We start from the raw sequence: 18,038 nt of genomic DNA on the forward strand, positions 1-18,038 counted from the left end.
GGACATGCAAATATGAGGAGCACGGGGAAAGGACGGGGCAGGGACGGACACTGGGGAGAGGCAGGCAGACCCGAGACTCAGAGAAAGCTGCATTTATTCCAGTGTTGGTGGGGGAAGGAGAGCCTCACCCAGCGACTCTAAACCTTGTTAGTCTCCTTGGCTGAAGAGGTAGGAACGGGCCGCAGGTCACGCCAGTTGCTGGACGGGCTGGGTTATGGGCAGGTGGAGGGGAAGCGCAGTGCTCAGGCTTTCTCACCCTCCCACTGGGACACAATGGTGTCAGGGGGTGCCCGGTAGAACCACTCGAACCAGGAGCCGTCGTAGATGGCCACATCAGGCTTGCCGCAGAGGTAGGCGGCCAGGGCAATGTGGCAGGCAGTGACGCCCTTCCGGCACGTGGCGATGAGGGGCTTTGCGAGGTCAACCTTCTTGGCCTCGAACATAGCTCGGAGCATTTCTGGGCTCTTCTCGAAGCCATCCTCAGTCAGGAAGTCCATGAACGGCATGTTGACTGAACCTCGGATGTGGCCCGGACTCAGTCCTGGGCAGGGGCGGAGGACAAAGGGAAGAACAGGATTAGGAAGGCAGGGGGTGGGGAGAGCGATGGGGCTTCAACCAGCCGAGGCTATCAGGATGGGGAGCTGCACAAATAAAAATAACGCCTCTGCCCTTCTCAGAGTTCGATTGGTTCCCGGTCCTACTACAGTCAATGCTCAGGACTTAAGGGCTCTCTCCCCCCAGACCTGCCTTGGCATGGTAATGTCCGAAATCATACCCACCTGAGAGGACGGGGGTATGCGTCTCAGCCCTACCATTTACTAACCTTTACCTGGGGCAAATCACATCACTTCCCTGGGCCTCGATTTTCTCATCTGTAGGCTCAGTGATGCAGGCCCCTATAAGAATAGGGTTGCTGAGAAGAGCAACTGACATGATTAATGTGAATGCTACGTGCTGTGTCGATTGCTGAGAACACAGAGGTGGAAGGGAGAGCCCCAGCTGCTCTCTGGAAGGATGGTCTAGCAAGGAAGATGGATGTTAAACACATTTGTGGGATTCATTACTGTTAACACGACTCCATGTTACAGATGGGTACCCTGAGGCTGACAAACTAAAATAGCGTTCCCACAGCCACACGGAGAGGTAAAGACAGACCCGGGATTACATGAAGGCACCGGGTTTTCCTCATAAGGAAAAGTGCTTTTTCTTTAAAAAGTGCTTTTTCTTCTAAGCACACAGCCGTGGAAGACGCATACAGCCTGGTGTTAGAAGTTCAAATCCCAGCTCTGCCACTTACCAGCAGGGCTACCTTAAGCAAGCCACACTGCCTCCCTGAGCCTCAGCCTCCCGGAGGGGGTGAGTGGGAGTGAGCGTAGTCACGTGCTTGCATCAGGGCCACCAGAAGGAGCAAGGCACTGACTGCAGAGGCTAGCCCACCCCCTCAGATGCTGCCGCTCCCACCACTTCACCACCACCGCAGGGGGGCGGGTAAGACGGGGGGGGGGGGGGGGGNGGGCGGGGGGGGGGGGGGGGGGGGGGCGCTGTGTGGTCTGTCTCTTCGGGCTTCTCCTAGCAACACTGACAGGCTTAGATGGAAGCAGAATGGGGGTTTAGGCTGGGGGTTTAGGCTGACTTTGGGGCCTATTCCAGAACCATCTCTGCACCCAGTGAGTCTGCCAAATCTGGCTTTAGAAAAGCCAGCAAGTCAGGCAAAGTGGACTGGGGTCACAGCCAGGGCTGGTGCCCCCCGCAGGGCCAAGGCCTTGGTCTAGCCCCCAACACAGCCAGGTCGCTCCCTGCTTCTTCAAGCACTCCATACCCTGGCAGACTGGGCACCGGGAATGGGGCCCGAGACACGCTGGAGCGTCTCTTCCAGTTCCTATGGCGGCAGCACAACAGGCCCTGACTGGAGCCACCAGGGCGCACTCGGGGTGGCATGCAGCCAGCAGGCCCCATGCCTCTGAGTTTTGGGCTCCCCCATGTGCACTGGGGAGATAAGCCCCCACTCCCCCACAGACTGAAGGGGGGAAGTTAGCTGCTGCCAGTGAAAGCCCCTAATGGCCCCGGGCACACAGGCGGTACATCCCGTTCCTCTCACCCAGGGTCAGAGAGGGTTCTGGAATGTGCTGGCATGACCCAAGTGTTCTTTAATTGAAGAGATGTCCAACTTATAAAATTATAGCAACTTCTTCCTGTGTGATTGCACCTTTTTGCCTGGAAACTTTAATCTGGATGCAATATGTGCTGACCCCACCAATGAGGAGCCTTTTGTCCATCTGTGGGCTTCGAGGGTGTTCTTGCCTAGAAACCCAAAGGTGAAATGTTCGGCGTCCACACGCTGGGCTGGACTTGGTGCATTTCAAAGCACAAGGGTTTGTTGAGTAATGAATGCTGTTTTTCCTTCCCCCATCCCCGATGAAATGGCTTCGTTGTTTTCCTCTGATTACATGAAAGGCACCTCTTCAGAGGGAAGCAGTCAAGGGGGTTCTGCAGACCCCCAGCCTCCCACTGCCGGCCAGCCCTGGTCCAGTCATCTTTGCTGTCAGGGCTCAGGGCCTGGCTGAGACATTTAGGCAAGCAGGAACCCCCTGCCCAGGTAGGGTAGGGTGCAGGGGAATGAACCTGGCCCAGAGCGCGCTAAACAGCCAGCTGGAGCCTGGAAGCTTCTCTGCTTCCCTCTGAGTCCAGCAGCAGCTGCAGGCTCGGCTCCCCACGCCCCTCCTGAGCAAGCACACCAGTATGCTCATAATAACCCCTGGCACCAGGCCCCCAAACAAGGGATTACCTCAAGAAGCAGCCCTAAAGGGAAGCCCAGACTCAGAGAGGGGAGGAAATTTACCCCAGGACACACAGCACAGGTGTGTGAAGTGAGGTCTGTCTAGCCCAGAGCCTGTGTTGCTTACCACCCGGGCTTTCCCAGACAAGGGGGCTGAGGGGGGGAGCGGATGAGACAACCCCTCGTCCTCCTCATCTGCTCGGAGGTCTGGGGCTTTGTGCTCCAGCTTTGGCCAAGAAGATGCCAGTCCAGTCTGTGAGGTGACTGACATGTGTGGCTTTTCAAAGCCAGGAAAACCTGCTTGGCTCTTTCTTCCCAAAGACACTAGAGAAAACAGCACCCATGGCCCCAGTGGTTGGCCCCTAACCCTGGCCCCTGGGAGACATCTTGGCATCCTCCCACCCCCTCCGACCCCAGCCTCCAGGCCTTCAAGGGAGAGGCAGAGGCAGAGGGGCCCCATGACCCCAGAGCGACACCCCAGAGCCGGCCCCTCCTTTCAGGGTCCGTGTTTCCTCACACACAGCAGTCTTGGGAAACAGCCCCACTTTGATGCCTGCAGGCTGGGGTCAGGTCCCGGCCATTCTGCCTCATTAGAGAAGTCCTGCCCCCCACCCCCCACCTGCAAAGTGGGACCAACTCTATACCCCACCTGCCTCCCATGCAGGGCTGCTGCCGGTGTCCAGAATATTTCAAGGGTTCTGCACATCGAACATTCATTGGGGATCAATATCCTCCCTCTTCAACCTCACCCCTCCCCCACCAGGCCACTGGGGCAGAGAGAAGAGGTTTATACAGACGCTGAGCTTGATCCAATCCCCACCTGTTTTCTCCCTTCCCCCAGCTCCTATAAGGATTCGGGGGAGAAGGGACTTGCTCAGGGCCACTCGTAAATGCTACACCAAGATATGAACTCAGGTGCCTGGATCTCACCTCGCTTCCCTTACAAACAGGACCCAAGGCACATATGGGGGGGGTGCAGGGGGCACCACACCGTGGCCAGAAGGGGGCGTTACTTGGCTAAGTTGCACAGGATGTGGCTGTCGGGTTTCTAAGGCCCTGCTTCTAGCTCCTCCTGGGCAACACACCTTCCAGGGAAGCCCAGGGCCTGCCACCCACATCCCCCTCGGTGTCACATCTGGACTGCCCAGCCCACAGGCTGCCTCCCTGATCTCACCCCAGGTTGGCAACCAGGAATTCAGCAGAGCCTCATGTGCCTTTGCGTCCCCAAAATGTCTCGTATGGAAGGCCAGGAAAAGCCTCTTAGAGAACGAGAAAGTGCCACATCCTCCACACCTTTCTAGGTGCCCTGGCCTCTGTCCAGCTCCTCGCCCTTCAGAACACCTCCAGCCACTGCTGCAGTTAAACGAACACGCCCCCACCCCCCGCGGTGGGCAGGGCTGACAGTACTCTCCTGGTTTTACAATAAAGGAACCCAGAGAAGCTGAGCAATTGGATTCAGGTCCCACCACAAAGGAGGGGCCGACCTCAACCAGGACCCATGCTCCTAGGGCTCCGGAGGGGAACTGAAGGGGGTGGGGGTAGGGCCACAGGATAGAGGGGGTGGAGGTACTTAAAAATGTCAGGCCTCCAGGAGCCATCGCCTGTATCCCCTAGCTCCGCCTCAGGCTCCCCATCTTTAAAATGGGAGTGAGGAGCCCTGGCTGGTGTGGCTCAGTGAACTGAGGACCATCCTGTGAATCAAAAGGTCACCAGTTTGATTCCCAGTCAGGGTACATGCCTGGGTTGCAGGCCAGGTCCCTGCAGGGGACTCACAAGAAGCAACCATACATTGATATTTCTCTCCTTCTCTCCTTCCCTTCCTCTCTAAAGATAAATAAATAATTTTAAAATAAAAAATAAATAAAAATAAATAAAATCTTCAAGAAATGAAAATAAAATAAAATAAGAAAAGAAAAGAAACGGGAGTGAGATCTCTAAAGTCCCCCTGCACTTATTCTCGGGTGCTTGGGACAAGCTGGAAAGCAACTAGCGGAACAATTCCACATGCCTCCGCCAGTGGAGCTTAAGTCCTAAGAAGAGAATGAGTCTTGAATCAAGACCAGCAGGGGCTGCAGGAGCTCCGGGGCCAGGAGGCTCTGGATGGTGCCAAACAAACTTGCATCTTCAACGCTGGCCCTTCAGAGAGCCAGCCAGGCCAGGGGGGAAAAAACAATGGGGATGGCAGAGCCCTGCATTCTCCTGCCTCGCCCACTAAGTGGCCTTGAACCGCCCCCCTTCCTCAGTTCGCTTCACCTACTGGACAGAAGAGTCCCTTCTGTCCAATAGGTGACCTCTCAGGGCCTCCAGCTCGCAGTGTTGGGAACAGCTTTCAGAGTCCTATTCCTCGGAGACACAAACAGGAGGAGACACTTTTCAACAATTGAGGCAAAATGTTGCACGGGAGTGAGACTCTGCAGAGGCGCCCTGACTGGGGGCGGGCCCACCTGGGCGGAGAGCAGCTCCACGGGTGCTGGGTGCCCCACGGGCAGGAGCAACAAGACCGCCGAGGTCTGTGAGGAGGTTCTAGGTCTCTGCACTTCCTCTCTGGAGATGATCCCCATGCCCAGCAGTGGGGAACCCTCGGTGGGAGAGGGATGCACCGCACGCCATCTCCCTGAGGGTGCCTGGGTGGGGGTGGGTGAAACAGCATTGTGTCCTGGCTCAGATCACGGGTCTGACGCTGGGCAGTATGGGTTCACATCTCAACTCTGCTGCTTAACAAGCAAAGTCTTCATATCCGGGCACCTCAGTTTCCTCCCCTCTACTAAGCCTCACTGGATGAGATAACACAATGTCGAGTGCTCAGCATGAGAGGGCAGGTGCCACTGCAACCCCGTAGACAGGCTGCAGCTGTTTGGAAAGGTCAGGGGGCTGGGGAGAGCTCGGGTGGGGGATGCTGGGGAAGGACATTGCTGAGGTCCATAAGGGTTTCTAGGGAAGAGAGGCCCAGAAGCTAGGTGTCCCCGAGACGCATCTGTACAGTGAGTGACTCCTGTGTTGCCTCAGAGGCACATCTCTGGGCGTGTGGGAAGCTAGTACCTGGGTATGGATGTGGGTCACCAGTCACCTCTGGTGATAGCACCAGTTGCCAGCCAGCTTATGCCTATGGGGCCACATATGAAGGTCCTCCTGCACCAGAGCTGAAAAGACTTTAGGTTTGGCTCTATCCTCTCATTTTACAGATGGAAAAACTGAGGCCTACATAGGGGTACTGAGGGCGAAACCTGAAGACAGCTTTACTCCCCATCCTTCCATTGGGCATTCCCCCCAAGGAGCATCCCACCCACTGGGACACCTACCTACGACATCTGGCTCTGGCTCGGTGCCCAAGTACCGCCCTTGGGGCCGTGAATCCACCAGCTGGAACCTCCTAGACTCAAGGTTCTCCAGCACCTGCTCATAGCTCTTGAGCAGAGAGCGGTCAAATGTGGCTTTGAAGACTGCCGGCTCTGGCCGAGAGGGCTCAGACGTCACAGGGTGGCCCTCCTTCAACCAGTTCCGGAAGCCACCATTGAGCACCGACACCATGCGGTGGCCGAACAAGCGGAACATCCACCAAACCCGAGGTGCATAGTAGCTGCCCAGATCGTCGCCATCGTACACCACCACGTGGGTGTTATTGCTGATGCCCAGGTGGCCCACATAGTCTGCGAAGACCGCCTGGCTGGGCAGCATCATCTCGTAGGGTGAGGACTTATCCTTGCACTCCTCTATATCAAAGAAGGAGGCGCCAGGCACGTGGCGCTCTAGGTACTCCTTGTGCGCATCCCGGGTGCCTGGTGAATACCAGGATCCGTCCAGTACCCGCAGGCCAGGCCCCAGCTTCCCAGCCCGGACCGACTCTGCCAGCCACTTGGTGGAGACCAGCGCCCGGTAGAGCACCTGTTGAACCATGGTTTCAGCTCTGCGCTTCACCTGGCGCGGGTGAGAACCAGGAAAGAGACGTGTATGAGGATTGCGTGTTCAGTGTGGTGGGACCTGGGAGGAGCTTTTTTCCCCACCCAACCCTCCCGGGCCGGTGTGTTTATAGCAACCCAGCGGTTTGCAGCGTGTAGCGTTCATTCCCTAAGGAAAGCTTCTACGCCCTTTCCTGGGTTCCCCTCACGAAAGAGGTGTCAAAAGAGCTTCTGAGTTCTACAGGGGGGAGCTAGCCCCAGAAGCTACAATCCTTGCCCTCCGGATGCCAGGGCCAGAAAAGATGCCCAGGATGGGGGCAGACTGCATCTTGGGCTTAGAGCCCTCTTTCCTGGGAGGGTAGGAGAGTGAGCGCGTGGGAGAGGGATCGCTGCGGTCCCACACCGCCCCCCACCCCTGCCCGCGCCTCTGGTCTCGAAAACCTTCCTGCGGCTTCTAGGCAGCTGGGTCTAGCCAACCCCCAGTATTCCCGCGTCTGGTCCCAGTTCGGTGCTCTCTGCCCTAACTGGGTCAGGGGTTCCTGGGGTATCATACCGCCCTCTCCACTGGGTCCCTCCATTGGGTCCCTCCCCTGGGTCGAAGGTGGCCAGACCGGTGGCACAATCCCGAGCGGCCCGGGCGCTGGTCGACGCCCACACCCGCGGCACTTACTCGCCCTCGCTGTAGCCCCGGCTCCCGCCCCTGCCGACTGGAGAAGTCACTGGTCCAAACTCCAAAGCCGACACTCTCCAGCCGGCCTGAACCATCGCACCGCCGCCCACGGGGGGAACGCGCGGCGCCACTCGCCTCGGCCCTGCGCTGCCCGTCCCGCTGCGTCCGCTCCCGGACCGCCACACAGCGTGCGGCATCTCTCAAATCCCTGGAGACCCGCGGAGGAAGTGGGGTAGCACCGGAGCGGCGCGGAGTGAAACTTGGCAGCGCAGGCTCCCCCCCTAAACCCGGCCAATGAAAGGAGCGAGCAGCGGCGGATCCGAGTGGCCGCGGCGGAGGGCTGTGCCTGAGTCTCCTCCTTTTGGCGGAAGGTTGGTGGCGAGAGGAGGTGACAGCTGCGGCTGCGGGGAAGGGGAGCCTTGCGGCGGGTCCCATGGCAGAGCCCGGAGTCCGAGAGCCTGAAACCGGGGTAACTGCTCAGGCGTCCTGCTTGATCGCTTTAGGGGGAGGCCGATCGTTGGGGTGCGTGGCGCAGAGCCCCCTACGGGCCGGAGCAGAGGCAGGGGCTGCAGTCTTGGACGGAAGGCGGTGTACCCTAAGCCTGGCCGGTCGCAGCAGCTTGAGACGCCTTGCAGGGTGGGGTCGGAATGGCGAGTAGGGAGCCGTCAGGGGGGGAGGGGGACACCTGGTGCCACCAGAAACGACGGGAGGGAGGGGGGACTAATAGAGCCTGATAGGGTCCAACTGACCCAGAGGTGCCAGGAGGAGAAACTGGCAGAGAACTTGCCAGAATGAAGTGAATCTACTAACGTATGTCAGGGCCTGCGTGGTGAGGCACTTTTTTCTTGGGGCTTTTGCTTAGTTCCCACAACCACCTGCTGCTTATTTAAAGACTGAGACCAGGGAGAGAAGTGAAGCTGTTTGCCCTGGGGGCACCCCGTGTTTTTGAGGTCAGATCTGAAGCCCACTGGGCACCAGCTGCCTTTGTTTACCTTGCCAATCTTGAGGCCTCATATCTTTAAAAATAATTGCCTTTGTTTTTTCACTGAATTGTAAGTTTCTATACTCTAATTTTTCACAATGGCTGTGTTTAACAACTACTTCCTGAAAATCTTACCACTGGCAGGACACTGTCCTGCTCAGCTTTTGCATGAACTGTTACGTATGCCTGGGATGCTCTCTCACCCCTTGTACATTTTTTGGTTTATTCTGAAGTAATTCTGTCCTCGCAGGAAGCTGCCAAAAGCCATACTTTGATAAGCATTTATCCAGTGAAGCATCTGAGCTTTGTGCTTTGCAGTGGGGGCAGAGGGGGTTCTAGGAAGGTCAGGGCCGATAGGAACCCTGCCCTTCAGGGGCCCACCCAGATGGAGGCCTGGGACTCACCCTTCCCCAAGCGGGGCTGTTTACCCTCCTGAGATGGGCTGGGGCTGTTCTGTGTGTCCTGGAGTCCTTTCCTCCCAGAGCGCCACCCAACCACACTGGTCCAGGCCTGCCAAGCACACAGAGATGTGACCCCCACCCACCCCTCAGTGACACAGTGAGAGCCTGCTGGCTCTCCCAGGCCCTCTGCCTCCCAGTCTCTTAGATTCTAGGTTTGCAGCTGTCCTTTCAGAGGCCACCAATGAGAGTAGCTTTGAAGAAATAATGGGATTCGTATGAAGGTGTCCTGAGTGATTATTGACACCAGTCAAATACAGGGCACCATCATGGCCCTCTGCATTCGTCATTCAACCTTTGCTAAAAGGCCTCATTATAAGACATAGAAACGCCCCTGGCCAGTGTGGCTCAGTTAGTCCAAGTGGCATCCTGGTGTCCCATAACTGAAAGGCTATGAGTTTGACTTGTGGTCAGGGCACATACCTAGGCTGCGGTTGGTTCCGTCCTGGGTCCAATGGGCGCTCCAGGCACCTATAGGAGGCAATCAGCCAATGTCTCTCTCTCTTGCTTCTATGTTTCTCTCCTTTTCTCTGTAAAACAGCAAAGAAAAAAGTCCTCGAGTAAGGATTAGGAAAAACAAAAAAGGAAATGGAAATGGGCCAGGGAGCCCAACACGCCCACCCTCACATGAATTGTTAAACTGCAGAGTGAAATCTGTACTGATTCTTCTCACTCTAAATGTATCCTTAAGGGGAAAAAATCAAAGAGCCCCAAGAATGGTGGGGGGCAGGGGCTGCTGGGGTTCACAACTGAGGTCTCAGGAGGAGGCCCGCAGCACCCTCAACATCACCCAGCTGTTGTGCAACCCACAGGTTCTGGGATGGCCCTTTAGCCAAAGCCCTCTTGGCAGCCTCCTCATTTCAAAGGTCAAGCTTCCTGGGTTCTTGGAAAGGTCAAATCAGTTTGGGTTCCCCCTCTTCCAGGAAGCCTTCGCACCCCAGGCTGAGCCAGTAGCCCCTTCGGGCTCCCACCGAACCCCAGCCTTTCCTTAATATATTGTTTCTCAAGCAGGCCTGTGGCAAGTTTCTCAGTGCCCGGTGCTTGGCCTGGCCCGGTGGGAAAAGCAGTTCCTAGAAGTTGTCCTGCAGGGAGACTGAGGGGCTGGGCCCTGGTCATCAGTGACCTAGGGCAGGGGAAGAAGCCCAGCCTCGAGAGGGGAAGCCTGGCTTCATATCCTGAGCCTGCCTGTGACCTGCTCAGCCCTTACCTTGTAGCCTGGCCCAAAAGGCCCTCCTCCAAACTCTTGTTCTCTACCTACTCACCCTCTTCCCCTCTGTGGTGGGACTCTGTATCCCGGTGCAGATGCAAAGGTTGTGCTCTGCCCAGGGGTTGCCCAGCTGAGGGGCTTGGCCTAGAGGCTCTGCCTCTACCTTGAAGAAGCGGCACCTTTCTCTAATTTGTGGGCTGCTGGCACAGGGGCTCAGTGTGCTGGGGGCTTCTCGGCTTTGGAAGGCTGTGGGCTGTCCTGGTGGTGGGCAGGTGGGCTGCTGCACTCTGGGCTGCTGGCCCCTGTGCAGGGAAATGGGGGGGGGGGGGAGTGAGGTGCTGAGTCGCTGTTGCTGCTGCAGCAAAAGATGCAGAGAGAAGGCTCAGGCTCAGGGGGCAAGATCGGACCTTGCTGGACTCTGGAAGCCTGTTCCAGACCTGCCGGTGAGGCCTGGATTCTGGTGCCATACAGCCTAGTGCGCAGTCTGGTGTCTCCACTTCTCAGCTATTGACCTGGGTCAAGTTAGTACACTTCCTTGAGCCTTGGTAGCCCCTCTGTGGAACAGTGAGAATAACGCCAAACCTCTTGAGGACGCTCACTCCAGCCTCCTCCGGATCCTGCCGTGTTCTAGAGTGTGGCGAGGAGTAAATGATGCACACAGCCAGGACCCAGCGAATCCCAGCTACTCTTCCTGTTAGGCTGCTTATGAACGTGTTTGTTGAATAAGTTCCACTAGGGACCCTCCCTGGTGGGCAAGTGTGCTGCTCGCATCTAGTGGGGGCTGAGGCTTTTGCCCCTGCTCGCTTTAAAGTACCAGCAGGGCTTTCCTCTGCTTGGGTCTTCTCCCTTTCTGCCCCTTCCCTCTCCCCTACTAACCACCCCCACCCCCACCACAAGCAGAAGTGAGGGGCCCTCCTGGCCCCCTCAAGGGGTCATGGTCATTTGGTCACTGTGCTGGGTATAAATCCTGGCAGGGGAGGGGAGAGAGAACTGAGTGACCCAAGTCTGCACCTCGGTTCACCACCGCTGATTTTCTGTATTCTCTGGTCTCTGCCCCCCTCCCACCCCGCCCCCCTCCACCTCCCCGGCTGGCCTTGCCCCAGCCCCAGCCTCAGGGACAAGGGGCAGGGGTGTTCCTGCCCAGGAGCAGGCCTCTTCCTGGATTCCCTCCTGACATCCTCCCTGTCTGCCAGGCCTGCTGCCCCAGTGTCTGGGCCGCAGCCACGCCCCCGCAGCAGCTCTTCCCCGCGCTGGTGTCCGCGCAGTGGGTGGCGGACGCGTTGGGGGCTCAGCGCGCTGGTCAGCCCCTCCAGCTGCTGGACGCCTCCTGGTATCTGCCCAAGCTGGGCCGTGATGCGCGACGCGAGTTCGAAGAGCGGCACATCCCTGGCGCCTCCTTTTTTGACATCGACCAATGCAGTGACTGCACATCGCCCTACGACCACATGCTGCCCAGCGCAGCGCACTTCGCAGAGTACGTGGGCAACCTGGGCGTGGGCGCCACCACCCACGTGGTGGTTTACGACGCCAGCGACCAGGGCCTCTATGCTGCGCCACGTGTCTGGTGGATGTTCCGTGCCTTCGGCCATCGCGCAGTGTCCCTGCTCGATGGTGGCTTCCGCAACTGGCTGCGCCAGGGCTTCCCGCTGAGCTCTGGCAAGAGCTGCGCGGTGCCCACCCAGTTCCGAGCCACCCTGGACCCCACCTTTGTCAAGACATTTGAGGACATCAAGGAGAACATTGAGTCCCAGCGCTTCCAGGTTGTGGACTCCCGCGTCCCCGGCCGGTTCTGGGGCACAGAGCCTGAGCCCCGAGAAGGTAATAGACTGGCCAGAGGGCCTGGGAGGGGCCCTGGGGCTGCGGTTGGGCACACCCTGGCCACTGTCCTTGCTTTTAAAGGACACGACATGGGGTAGGAGCCTGAGGTCTGGTTTCTAGTCACTCACTCTCTGAGCCCCGCTGGCTTTATTCCTCAGGTGGGGCAATAATACTTGCCCCCCCCCACATACTTGGGGCAATGACTACCGAAAAATTTGGGGGAGTCCATGGTGCCCTGTGTATGTGTGAGAACCCACAAAGCTTCTGCCCAGTACTATGGGTGTAGGGGTCACTGCAGAATAAGAGGGGTGGTGGGCAAGCCCAGTGTGGGAAAAGCTCCAAAGAGACGGGGCTAATGGGGCCCACGCCATCCCAAGGGGGATAGAGTCTAGGAAGAGGAGGAGGCCGAGGAGGAAAGGGAAATCCCTCAGAGGGGCCGAGGCTGGCGGGGTGGGGGGGCAGCACTAAATAGAGGTGGCTGCCCTGGGTTGGGGCAGAAACAGAATAGAGGGGGCTGCTGCCTGGGGGTGAGGCAGGGCCTTCTGTGTGGGGCTTGATTCTCCAGGCAAGAAGCCTGCAGGGAAGCCCCGTGTGAGTCAGAGAGGGGTCTCCACAAAGCAAGCGAGTCAGCAGCCACTTGGTGTGAGCTTTTTAATGATCCCTCAAGGTGTCCGCAGTCACCACAGAGAAGAGGAAGAAATGGAACCTTAACACGGTGACGTTGCTGTGGGTGTCAGGAAGCGGCCGGGCCAGGAGCTGAGGTCCTGGAGCCCATACACACAGTGCCAGTGGGCAGCCTGCGATTCCCCAGCCACTCCTGTGCCTGCTTCACAGAGGGAGTCAGGAACTTGCCACTTCCTCCAGGAAGCACTCCCCGCATGGCACCCCTGCGCCCCCTAATCAAGGCTGGAGCTTCTCTGTGTTGGCAGAGCCGCTTGGGCTCACCCCGTCCTGGCTCTGTTTTGGGTGGCCCGAGGGCAAGGTTGTCCTTGTCCCCAGTGCACCCTGAAGCTCACCCGGCGGCTGGCAGAGTTGGTGCCTCAGAGAGGTTTGGTAGATTCTGAAGGTCCCTGCCACACAGAACCCTGCCGAGCAACGTGATGTTCAGTCAGACCGTGTGCAAACGACTGGTACCCAACCATTTTTAAACCTACGTGGGTGGTAATGTCATACATTTCAGCTTAACGGAGGATGCCACCTGACCCCTTTGAGTCCTTCAGTTCAGCCCCCAGGGAGTGGAGGGGTGGTGACGGGGAGTGAAGCAACATAGGACAGTGAGCCAGAACCAGACCTGGGTTCAGAGCCCTGCCCTGGACTGCACTGGCTGTGTGACATCTGGCCGGCAGGTCACCTAATCTCCAAATTGTGGCTTCTGCACGTGTAAGGTGGCAACAGAGCATGGAACTGAAAGGACGTGGTCGGCATCAGATGCCACATGGCAGCCAGCATGTAAAGCACTCTGCTCCATGTGGGCACACAAGGTGCACACGCAGGAAATGGGCAGTGACGTAATGAGCAGGTGCCTCTCTGGTTGACATGCCTGCCTCTGTCGTGCCTGCTGCTCCAGGAAATGGGTGACAAGGAGATGGCACCCCGCAGGTCTGTTGTCACGCTGAACCAAGCTGATGTGTGTCGAGGCTCCGCCTGCACCAGCGCAGAACATCGCTCTTCCCATCATTCCCACTCCACCGCCCGAGGCCTGGCCAAGTGCACCTGTGATGGGCCACACGGTTCCAGCAGGGAGAGGAGGCCTGCTTTGCTTGGTGGGGCTGAAGGCGTGGGGACAGTCCCCTTCTGGCAGGAGCCAACCTGGGCTGAGAGCTTGCTCTGCTTCTTTGCTCCAGGCTGATCTGTTAGTAACATCTCCCACTGACCCTGCTCTCTGCATCTGTTAAGGGGAACTGCGAGACACATTCCAACCTCACCGTGGACTTGAGTGCTGGCTATACATGAAGTCCTGAAAAGAGATAGTGACGTGGGTCAGCAGCTCCCTGTAGGAGCGTCACCCCACTGCAGGGGGGAAACTGAGGCACAAGCCACCCTAGAGGCCAAGTGGCTGTTGGGGGCTATTTTGTTGCACTATCAGCCCTTGGTGTGAACATGGGAATGTTAGCAACACAGGCCTCAGAGGAGGCGGTGAGTACAGAATGGCCAGTGGTGAAAGCAGAACACATGCTTGGGAGCCCGGGGAGCTTCTGGAGGTGTGAGTGAAGGGACCTCCCTCCAGATGAGGGGTTCTCTAGCCTTGCCCAGGCTCTTCCCACTACAGGCCAAATAACCTTTGGAAAACGGAAGTCTCACTTCCTCTCTTGGTCATGTCAGAGCTCTAAGGCTTAATCCAGGCCTGCGAAGGTGGTCCCACCTGCCTCAGTTTCCCCTTGGGCCTTGGCCTACCCACTGTCTGGACTTTTGCCACAATGACCTTTAACCCCTCTAAGCACCATGCTATTCCCTGTCCCTAGAAGCCCTTCTTCCTGGGATGTTCTCAGCCCTCACGGCCCAGGCCCGTCGACGTGGCTGAATCCTAGTCACCCTTCGGGGCCTTCTCAGAGACCACCCCTCCCTGGCAGTGTTGCCTGATGGTCAGCGCACAGGCTCCAGGGCCTGTCGGCCCGCCCTGCCTTGGGCAGGTGAGTCCATGTGCCTCATCTGTGCAAAGGGGAGGGTGAGAATTTCGTTCCCATAGAGTTTGGGGAGGATTCAAGGAGAAACTGCAGCTGAGGGGCTGGTACGGGTGCCTGGCCCAGAGCGAGCACTCAATAATGCCGGCTGTTATTACCTGTGACGTGCCCCACGCAGCAGGGCCTTTGGGAGCCTCCTCATCCTTGTAATTACTGGGTTATGGCCCGTCTGCCCTGCCAGATCGGAACTCCTAGACTGCGCGTACCGCCCATCCCCGAAAGGCAGAGGTCTTGTTTATCTTCATTGCCCCAGGACACCTAGTCGTCAGGTAACTCGGGCAGCCTGTGGCTCTGGGGGGCCCAGTCTGGGGTTCAGATTGCAACCAGCAATTTGCTAGAGGCATGACCTTGGGCGGTACTGAACCTCAGCACCTCCGTCTGTGAAATGGGAATGCCCGTACACTGAGCCCGGGCCTCCAGCTGTGAGGACCACATGAGAGGGCACACACAGAGGGTTTAGCGCCACGGCCGAGTGGGAGGCTCTTAGTACCGTGGGGTCTGCTCATACCACCCTTATATTTGTTCCCTCCTCCTGCTCTCCTGCCGCAGACATTGAACCTGGCCACATCCCCGGCACGGTGAACATTCCCTTCGTGGACTTCCTGACCAGTGAGGGCCTGGAGAAGAGCCCCAAGGAGATCCGCCGCCTGTTCCAGGACAAGATGGTGGACCTGGCCCAGCCTCTGGTGGCCACCTGTGGGTCCGGCGTCACAGCCTGCCACGTGGCTTTGGGGGCCTACCTCTGCGGGAAACCTGACGTGGCCATCTATGATGGCTCCTGGGTGGAGTGGTACATGCGGGCCCAGCCTGAGGAAGTCATCTCTGAGGGCCGGGGGAAGACCAGTGGGAAGACCCACTAAGGTTGGGCAGGACAAGACCGGGGAAGCTCCGGTGACACCCAGCCACCAGCTCTGTCCCGCCTGGTTGTTTGGATGCTGCTGTTACCGGAAGAGCGTTTCTTCCTCCAACCCAAGTGGCACATGGGGTGACATCCCAGAGGCCAGGAGTTCTTTCTGATGTGTGGGCTCCCAGTGGTGGCGGAAGAGAAGGTGGCAGTGGGCACGGGAAGGGGAGCCACCCACATGGTGCTGAGCTGGGCCCTACCTCCATTCTGTTTTACATTTGACAATAAAACAGCCAAGTGCTAAGTGCCACCAACGCTGGGACTGCCTCGGTTTCCTAAGCACAGGGGGCTCCTTGGGGCCTGAGGGTCTTGGGAACCTGTCCCTGCCTCTGAGCGGCACTGGGGCCCCAGAGCCCTTTCATCCCTGTAACTGGAATGCCCCCAACGAACTGTCTTCCACCCCATGATGTTGGGGTTGGGGGGTCTCCCTTCTGGGGTAGTCAGGGTGAAGCTTGCCATGCTGTGTCTGGAGTCCCACCCAGAGTCCCTAGTAGGTCAGCAGCACACCTCATTTCCAGGCAGAGGTGCCTAACGGGAGCTGGCACCACGCTGAGGAGGACCACCCTGGCCCAGCAGGGTACACTGGAGGACAGCAGAGTTTAGTTAAATTGGAGGAGAATCTAATTTTTCATTTATTTGGGGGGGGGTGTAATTTTAGACTCTGGGAGACCACACTTGGAGGCTCGCCTCTGGAGCTGCTGGGGATGGGCAGACCCAGTGGGGGGGGGTCCATCCTTTCTGTACAAGGAGAACCCCTTCCCACAGGCTTCCCTTGTGGCAGGACTGTGTTCCCCTCCCTCCACCTGTCTTCTGTGCAGAGGCGGACAGAGGCGTTTGAGAAGACTCCAAATGCCCCCGGTCAGAACCCAGGCCATCCCTCCCCATGTGCAAGCCCCCCAGGCACCTGTCACTCGTACGTAGATAGCCAGTGTCAGCCAGTTTCAGGGGGACCCCAGCATGAGAAAAACAGGCAGCACCTTTCCTGAGGCAACCCAGTGGGGTTACAACAGAGCCAGAGCCAGCCCTAGATTTCCTGACATCACGTTTCTTCTGATGATGCTGGTCACCTCCCAAGCCCACGGGGCTGGGGCGGGGCGGGGCCAGGACAGAAGCCTGGTTTTCCAAATAAGAGCTCCAGAGTAAGCCGCAGCCTCGCTGAGCCTCAGCTGCCTCATCTGTAAAGTGGGGATAGTATGTGCTCTATTCAGAAGGGATTTCAGGCAAGGGCCACGCCTGGAGCCCAGCGGAGCCCCATCTTCCTAGTCAGGGTGCCTCGACCTCTGCACTGGGGGGAACGTTTGGACCAGGTCACTCGGGTGGAGGGCTGTCCTATGCCCTGCAGGGTGTTTAGCAGCATCTCTGGACTCTACCCACTAGATGTCAGAGGACCCCTCAGTTGTGACAGTCAAAACCGTCTCCAGACATGACTAAATATCCACCTGTGGGTTGGGGGGCAGAAATCACCCCCCGTTGGGAACCTCTGCTGTAGGAACCAACGCCGCGGTCGACCTCGGGGGTCAGCAGTGGTGCAGACAGGGACCTCCTCGGGGAGGGAGCCCTTCCCCTGGGGATGAAGGACAGCAGCCGAGGAACCTTCCTTTGATGCTGGCCTCCGGCAAGCCCCACTGTCTTTCCCGGGAGTGTCCCCACTTCTCCAAGGAGCAAGGTTTGTCTGCCAACACATGGGAGCTTCTGACTTGGCTTCCGTCTCTGCTACCCCGTGCAAGGCTGCCGGACCTTGGCCACATTTCTGATTGTGTTTTTAGGGCGGGGGAAAGAGAGGGAGAGGAACATCAATGTGCAAGAGAAACATCAATTGGTTGCCTCTCACACGCCCCCAACTAGGGACCTGGTCCGAAACCCAGGCATGTGCCCTGACTAGGAATTGAACTGGCGACCTTTCAGTTCACAGGCCAGTGCTCAGTGCACTGAGCCACACCAGCCAGGGCCATATTTCTGAGCCTTGGTTTCTTCATCTTTAAAATGAGAGCAATATTACCTTCCTTGAGCAACATGGAGATCAAATAAGAGAATCCATAGAAACTGGTCAGCTTGGTGCCAAGCACAGTCGACATCCACGGTTACTATTACTTTTTAAAAGACTTTTACTTAGGCAGCATGTTGAGTGCTCCCTGTACTCCGGGCATTGCCGGGAGGGAGCAAGGAGGTGAGAAGGCGAGCTCAGAGAGACTTAGAGCTTTGCCTCAGGGCACACACCAAATTCAAGAGAGGAATTCAACTGGAGTCAAAATTCTCAGGGTCAGAGCCTCTCCCACGAGCCTCGCCGGCCTGTGGGAGTTTTCCAGGAGGTCTGGGAACACACACGACAGGCTCATGTAAGATGGCCAAGTGCCTCCCCAGCTCTGTGAGGAGACACCTTGTGCTGTGGGATATAAATAAGCAAGGGTGTTCAGTTAGTCTCCCTTTGCTCACCCAGTCCACGCCCAGCAAGTGCAGAGGCCAGTCTGAGTCAGGGCGTCTTCCTCCTGGGAAGGCCCTCCTCCATGGGTCTAGACAAGTTCAGAGGAGCCCAGCCCAGAGGCAGAAGAAAGGAGGCGGAGCCATGCCTTCTAGAGTTCTCAGAACTTCACTTGAACTTCACTGGCCAGCCCTGAAGCTCTACTCCCCGCCACCCTGCCTCCCACA

General features: G+C 57.9%; 2 protein-coding genes across 3 annotated transcripts; one reads left to right on the forward strand and one right to left on the reverse strand.

The window, feature by feature from the left end:
• Positions 1 to 74: 74 nt before the first annotated feature.
• On the reverse strand, positions 75 to 7,552 carry TST (thiosulfate sulfurtransferase). 2 transcript variants are annotated; one of them, XM_037067829.1, is made up of 3 exons: positions 7,478 to 7,552; positions 6,076 to 6,691; positions 75 to 541 (listed from the first exon to the last, which is right to left on the reverse strand). In XM_037067829.1, the coding sequence occupies exons 2-3, from the start codon at positions 6,668 to 6,670 to the stop codon at positions 243 to 245; spliced, it is 894 nt and encodes a 297-aa protein (XP_036923724.1). In that variant the 5' UTR covers positions 6,671 to 6,691; positions 7,478 to 7,552; the 3' UTR covers positions 75 to 242. The 2 variants fall into 2 exon arrangements, with proteins under 2 accessions (XP_036923724.1, XP_036923723.1); XM_037067828.1 differs by lacking the exon at positions 7,478 to 7,552 and adding an exon at positions 7,343 to 7,443.
• Positions 7,553 to 7,692: 140 nt separating this feature from the next.
• MPST (mercaptopyruvate sulfurtransferase) lies at positions 7,693 to 15,647 on the forward strand. Its single transcript, XM_037067830.1, has 3 exons — positions 7,693 to 7,811; positions 11,183 to 11,807; positions 15,038 to 15,647. The coding sequence occupies exons 1-3, from the start codon at positions 7,776 to 7,778 to the stop codon at positions 15,346 to 15,348; spliced, it is 972 nt and encodes a 323-aa protein (XP_036923725.1). The 5' UTR covers positions 7,693 to 7,775; the 3' UTR covers positions 15,349 to 15,647.
• Positions 15,648 to 18,038: the final 2,391 nt, after the last annotated feature.

Source organism: Sturnira hondurensis, unplaced genomic scaffold (assembly GCF_014824575.4).
Source record: "Sturnira hondurensis isolate 20B ecotype Veracruz unplaced genomic scaffold, ASM1482457v3 Scaffold0017436, whole genome shotgun sequence".
NCBI lineage: Eukaryota > Metazoa > Chordata > Mammalia > Chiroptera > Phyllostomidae > Sturnira > Sturnira hondurensis.